The sequence below is a fragment of the Limulus polyphemus genome, unplaced genomic scaffold (genome assembly GCF_000517525.1).
Source record: "Limulus polyphemus unplaced genomic scaffold, Limulus_polyphemus-2.1.2 Scaffold766, whole genome shotgun sequence".
In the NCBI taxonomy this organism is placed as follows: Eukaryota; Metazoa; Arthropoda; class Merostomata; order Xiphosura; family Limulidae; genus Limulus; species Limulus polyphemus.
Genome location: NW_013666376.1, coordinates 412,801 through 419,909, shown reverse-complemented (window position 1 = coordinate 419,909; position 7,109 = coordinate 412,801). Strand labels below are relative to the sequence as shown.

Here is a 7,109-nt window from a genome sequence, read left to right as displayed (position 1 = left end):
CGGTCACATTTACTGAACCCATACAGAGATTAATTACTGAAAATAACAGATAAAATATAAACTTTTTGTTAAGAAATGTTTGACAACTATTTGGACAACATAAAGATTTTGTATGTGAAATTTCGAAATTTTTTGATTCATAAAAGTATTTTTAATATTATTATGAAAATTACTTTGCATGATAGATAGTCAAGATGTAAAAAGAAAAAAAAGGCATGAGAGAAACATTGATTTACAAACCTTAAAACTTAATGTAGCATGAAAGCTATAACAAGAACAAAATGATTACGAGGTGGGTTGAAAGAGTTAGTAAAGGGAAAATCGACAGGCTTCACTCAGACAATTCCATATTGGCTCTTTATTTTCGAACCTTGTATCTCCTTCCTCAGGACCACTCCTATCATATCATATCCTACTATGTTCCAGGGGTGATGACTTTGGTGGAAGATCTATTGTCTCGATCTAAACAGAATAGATGCTGCATCGCAAGGTTTTCTGTTGGATTATCTCTCATTTTGAAACACTGATGATTGGTGGGTTGGCCACACATTTTAACACCCAACTCCTGGCAATTTAGTCTCTGGTACCTCACCCTCTGGCTTTGGCAATGGTTGCATTCCATCAAAGATGGGACAGAATTACAACTCTAGCCCTCCCCTCCAATTTGTATGCTACCCAAGGTACCATGATTCATTCCAACACATTGTTGGATGCTGTTGATAACACTGGATTGGCAGCTAAACCCTGATTTCTGCTTCTGTGGTACCTTCTGGAGTGCCCACCTATTCTACTTCAGCCATATCTGTGGAAGCAGCCGTACCTGACATTGTATACCCAGTTATCCAGACATGAAGGTTATGCAGTCCTTTGCACGGCATTGGGATTTAATTTCTAGAGTTGCCATGCATCTGTTTCAGTCTTTTCTTAATCCCATGATGGACATTTAGCAATGGAAATGGCACACATATCAGGCAATGGTGTATTGAGAGGAGGTTTAACCAACTTCAATCAGAAGTACCAATCACAGCTCGTTTTTGACTTATTTCTTTGGCAAGGGTTTTGCATATTCCACAATTGCCATGTAAAAGGTGACTTTATCAACTACCGTTCAATACTAGAGACAAAAAAACTCTTTGATTCCCAAGTATCTCTGGCTCCCTCAAGTTGTTTTGGGTCCTTTGTCCCAAATGACTCTTCCAGTTACCTAATTGGTATACTAAGATGGTATCACATGCTCTTTCTCAACACCCATTTGAGACCTAGGCCTCATGTGCCACCTGTCACCTATCCCTGAAGGTTTATTTTTCATTGTTGCTGACCTACATAAGTCGCCGGTGTAAGTAGTTTGTGCTGATTGTGCACAGGATGCTTTATCATTCTACCTATGTCCTCAGACTGGCTCTTCTTCCCTAAGACACTGACAGCCAGGGAAGGGTGATAGATCCTTTTCACCAATTCATCCAATCACTATTTCTCACTTCTATGGTCAATCATATTTTAATTGTTTTTTATGTCCGGTGAGGGTTTTGTTGCCAGCACTAATGCTTTTAGAGATGTTAGACAACAATTTTTTATTAATTGGGATCATTCAGTTTCCCAGGATTTATCCCTGGTTACATTGACGAGGTGGGTACGAAAGTGATCCATATCGCTTATTCTGGACTCTCTTTGAAGGCAAGGAGACTTCTGCGAGTTGTGTCTAATTGGATTTGTCACATTTCTATATCCTTAGTGGCCCGGTTGAATTGCCTGCTTGCAAACATTGTGCGGGCTGGTATGTGGACCTCCCCCAGTACTTTTATCTCACATTATTTGCATGATCTGGCAGTATCTTCATATGAGGGCTTTTGACTACTCGCTATAGCTACCTTAACCGCTTCCGCTATATTACACAGAGGGGTGAGTATTTTCATTGCTATGCTTGTCTCTTTTTTTTTTACCTTTCAGGGTCACTTACCTCGTTTTCACAGGATCCCAGTCTGTGGAGAGGATTCTCTAGGCGGGTGTGCTTTTATCAAACCAATTTCATACTAGCAACCACTAATTCAATATACTTTATCAAGGTTGCAACAGGCTTGCAATGAGGTGTTCCATAAGACCATTTAGAGGCTGACTGGGTGGTATAACTGTACTATGCTGGACTGCCACTCGTGGACTATCATAAGTAAAGCATAAGGGGATCCTTCCTGTCTCTGCCTATCATTGGATTGAATAAATTGGGGTCTGTTTGTTGTTAAAGATTTGGGGAACTTGGTTCACCTATTGCATTGTTCCTCAGGACTCCCCAACATGCATATCCCCCAATTTCTACTAGTGAAGCTATGGAGTCCTTACCACACCCGGTTTCCACTCACTAGTGTGGTGGACAGAGGCTTTTCCTCTAGAGTGTTAGAATGAATTTCCTCCACTCTTGGAGAAGAGATTGAAGTAGGGGGCCTTCCTACCTGGGTCCCTGGATGTTGTTTTCCCAGATGTCGGTAGGAGAGGCATCAGCCTAAGCTAGAGCCTACTTGTAATACCAGTTCAGATTTGATGCTCAGCTATCCAGTTGGGTTGAGTGTGGCCCTTTTTTATCAATATTGGTTCAGTACATTGTTAATGGAAGAGGGTCTATTGTCTCCTTGTAATTCCAAACACCGAGTGGTCCCATCTAAGTCCATGGTTGAACATAATTTGTTCCATATCCTTCCCATAATCCCAGATGCAAGAATAATTTACCTTGCCACTCCTTTTGAGAATAAAGATGGATCTTTATAATTCCAGATTAGATGAGTTCTGTTTCCTCAGGTTGAGTATGGCATACACGATCCCATGAACTTGATAAGGTGTTGCCTTTCAGACTTCTTCAGGTTGAGAAGGTTTATCCATTTCGATATTGCTTGCCTTCTCATTGTGATTCAGGTGGCTTGGAATGCAGGTTACAGGTTGGGATCCACTCATAAGTATATAAATATATATATACTGCAGTCCAATTGCCCTAACACCAATGTAGGATATAGGGACAGTGGCCCTATAATTCCAAACCAAAGTAGTGGAACCTCAGCTATCTGGTTGGGGCCTGAACAACAGTGATGACAAATCATGTAAAATTCTACCCACATTACATGAATTAAGTCCTGGGTGAAGAGCATATCTGTTCTGTATGTAGTGCTGTTCCCCCACTAGGGTGCCAATGCTCTATCAACACAGATACTTTCTGTATGGATGGTTGCCCTCTCAGGCCCCTCCACCTTATCAATGTGGGATTCTAGCTGTAATGTGAGAAGTGGTAAGTATGTTTTGGAAGTTAACATTTTCTTAAATTGAAAACGTATTTCCAATAATATTTACCTCTCCCATCCTTCCTTCCCACTGAGAGCTGGTGTTAGAGACTGTGGATTGAGTCAGTCTCAAAAAAGTGATAACACTATCTGAATGAGGTGCTTATATACAGTACCAGGATAGAGGGTGCAGTGACATAGGTGTAGAAAGTCAGGATACAAATATTGCTAAGGGCAATTAAGTGGGGTAGAAAAGACTGGAGCAAACAAGAAAAAATCAAATCAATGGTTAGACAGGCAAAGAAAGAAACCCTGGCAGTCAAGTAATAGCTGTAGTGTGAATGGAGGTAAATAACATACCTACGACTGAAAATACGTAAACAATGCTAGAACTTCCTCCTCATTTACCATAATGCCAAATCCATTGTTTTGAGTGTTCTGACTAGTTTTTAACAGAAAACTTATTCACACAGTACTTCATGACATATCAAAATATCTAAGCAATACAGGTTAATGGAGGTTAAAATATGGGGTCAGAGGTCAAGGAACTTATGTGAACATAGTAAGGCAAAATGATATGCTACTGTGAATATAATATAAAAAGTGAAGTTGGACTATATAAGAAGTGTTTCTTGTTTATGGCGTAGTTTTGTTCTTGTCACATGTTCTATAATGGATTAAATTGATTTCATATAGATAAATGTCACACTTTTATTATTGCACTTGTCATTATCTTTTACTTTCGGTGATTATTTTGTTTTACATATTTTATGATAAAAATTAATAAAACAGTAAATCTTTCTAGTGACCTTCTTTATATCAAAGATATTAAAAAATGTTATTGTTATTATTATCCCTAAAATAATAAATAATAAATTAATATAAAAAATATAAGTGCATGAGAAAATAGACCAACATCAGTAAAATAATAAAATGGTCAGAGTGACATTTATGACCCCAAAGGTATCTCAGATAAAATAAACTCATTTTATGCATTATAGATCAAGAATAAAACAGCTGCATAAATGAAACACTTCTTAAATTTACGAACTTCTGAATTTAATGCCTTTTTTATTTTTCAGAAATAAAACTGGAAACAGAACATTATAATAGAATCATAATCTACATGAAATGTTCTTATAATTTGAATGGCCAAGTATGCTAAGTTTACTTATTATCTTATTTCCATATGAGGAAGTCTTTTTGTACACAACAACACCCCAGACAGAATTTAAACATCCATCATTTTATTTTCTGTTGACTCCAGTAACCTGAAATTGATGAGAAACAATTACATTTTTCTGTGTATTTCAGTGAAGTACTACATGAATACTAACTCTAGTATTAACTTATGATGTTAGAAAAACATATAGGTTAAAAAAATCATTTGAAGACAGAAGTACCAAACTCTATAACCCGAGCACTTTCGAAAGGTGGACCTTTCATCATTAGGGGCAAACTGATATTAACTGTTGGTCACTGATCCCGTCATCTGTTTCTTTTTTTTTAGTTTTTGAATAAATGAAACTCAACTTAGAGTTTTGTAAAACACTCAGAAAATTAGATATCTATGTAGTAGGGTATTCAGGTAACTTGTAACTGAACTCTTCTTTCAAAAGTTGTGTGTAGTTCTTTGATTGGTGGATTTTATGTCAAGAAGTTTTAAAGATTAAATTATAAGGAATGAGTTTAAATCATTTATATAGATTTACAAATTTCTAAGTAAAAGAGTTTCTAATGTTTATGTAAGTATTTTTTGTTGTGAAAATTAGTTAATACGTTTTATGTATAGGAAGGAGTAGTGAATCAAAGAATAGGTTAGACCTCTATGTCATCTTTTCTTCACCAACATTCATGTTTGGATGAAGAAAGAAAATTACCAAATAAATAAATAACCAATTAGTTTGCTCTATATTAATGGATAATTAATTGTTATGGTGTATCACGTGTTATCCAAATATCTAAAGAATATTTTAGGTTATTAGTAGTAACTAAGGGATTATACCTAAAAACCATATTAATCTGTTAACCTTACCCCATCATTATAGAATTCACAGATATGTCAAGTCTCTAACTTCTAAAGTACACAAAGCTCATTATGCAAGCTTCAGAGTTATCTTCAGGCAGTAATTCTGAAATTAGAATGCTTTATGAGCAAGCAGTGTTATTTGAAAAAGAAAAATGGAACAAACTTGTATTGTTCATAAGAGCAGGTAAACTAAATGCTGCTTCAGATAAGTATTCATCAAGCTCTCACAAATTCTTTGGTTACTGCTCATTCACAGCCTCTACGAGTTATACTGAAGTTGTCATCTTTAATGGTTTGGTTGCACAAAGAAGTAAGATGAATTAAAACGTTTTTGAAACTTAACTAATTTAATTTAACAATAATTTTATTTTTACTAACTTTCATAAAATACCAAACAAAGTAAGCATTCATAAGATTTTACATCATGGTATTTTTCAGAAAGCATGTTGTAGTGATACTACACAAAACAATGTGTCAGTGTGTTAAGAAGTTTGATTCCATGTGAGGCAAAGTTTATCCATAGATTCAAATCAGATGTGTGTTTACACAACTTTTTAGAATGTTACATTTAGTTTGCTTTAAATATATGAATCCTAAAAACAAATATCCCTCCACCAACTCAAAAGAAAAAAAAAGAAGAAGAAAAACACTTCAGTAAAACTTATGAGTACTTTTATATTTCTCAGCACATCTTGACAGAATGAAATGTCACTAAAACTAACAACTTCGTCCTAGTTATTGGACCAGTGAAGGAATTAAAGTAAACATTGTACCAGCAGTAATAGGTTTATTGCTTCTCGTAAAATTATAAACTTGCTTTATTTTTTCATTTAGTTTGTGTAGTAGGCATTGTACCAGCAGAAATAGGCTTATTTGCTTTTCCTAAGTTTGCTTTGTTCTTCTTTTTTAGGTATTATTGGATTATGACATATCATTCTGAGTTAGTTTGTATGGTTAGTTGAAATGTGTATTTAAATGTCCATAATTTGCATTTTATTTTTGGTATGTTTTTTTTTCCTTATTTTAATATTGTGATTTATCAGAACCAGATGTTTCTACTTTTGAATGATGATTTGTGTTAGGTAATAGATTTATTTATTCTTTTTCAAAACAGGATATGGAGCTGATCATATACCTAATATCATTATTTAAATACTATTTTCCTTTTGCCTTGGGTAAGTGACTCACCTTTCATGAATTTATTTGTTACAAGGTAATTTAAACCACTATTCCAAGCTTTTACTCTCTTCTAAAATGCATGGAAGTTATTTTTGTGATTCTTGAAGTGAAATTTGAGTAGAATATTATGCTGTTATTTTTTTTACTACTACTCAGGGTTGAATAAAATTTGTAGAACTGAAAACTATTTTTTAAGTACATGTTGCTAAACATAATAAAACTAACTAAATATATAAAATCATCAGTTGCTTCATTAAAAAATGTTTGTTATACATATGTGTGAATTTCCTAATTTTTGACTGTTAACAAGTGGTGGAGTGACAAATCTTTTTTACATTACTTATATAAAGTACTTGTAAATATGGTTATAATTTCTATGAGCATAAATTATAGTTCCTGGCAGGAAGATATGGGATGTGAATTCAAGCTATGTTTTTAAATGTTATCTTTTTGTCTGTTTCCAATTCGATGACGAGGAACCCACTTTAAGACTAATAATTGCTGGAGATGGCTTGAATGGGTAATGAAGAAAAACTTTAATATAAGTTCAACATAACCGCAAATCTACAACGTTTTGACAAGGATTCATCAGGTACCAAAACCCTGTCGAAACGATGTACATTTGTTGCTATGTTAACCTT

General features: G+C 34.7%; 1 protein-coding gene across 1 annotated transcript in view; it reads left to right on the top strand.

Moving 5' to 3' along the window:
* The window catches only part of LOC106460410 (motile sperm domain-containing protein 2-like), a 56,395-nt gene that overhangs the window by 29,232 nt on the left and 20,054 nt on the right, over positions 1 to 7,109 (top strand). The window contains exon 6 of the mRNA XM_022387129.1: positions 6,404 to 6,464. Coding sequence (XP_022242837.1) covers positions 6,404 to 6,464 — 61 coding nt within the window. The remainder of the gene's footprint in view (positions 1 to 6,403; positions 6,465 to 7,109) is intronic.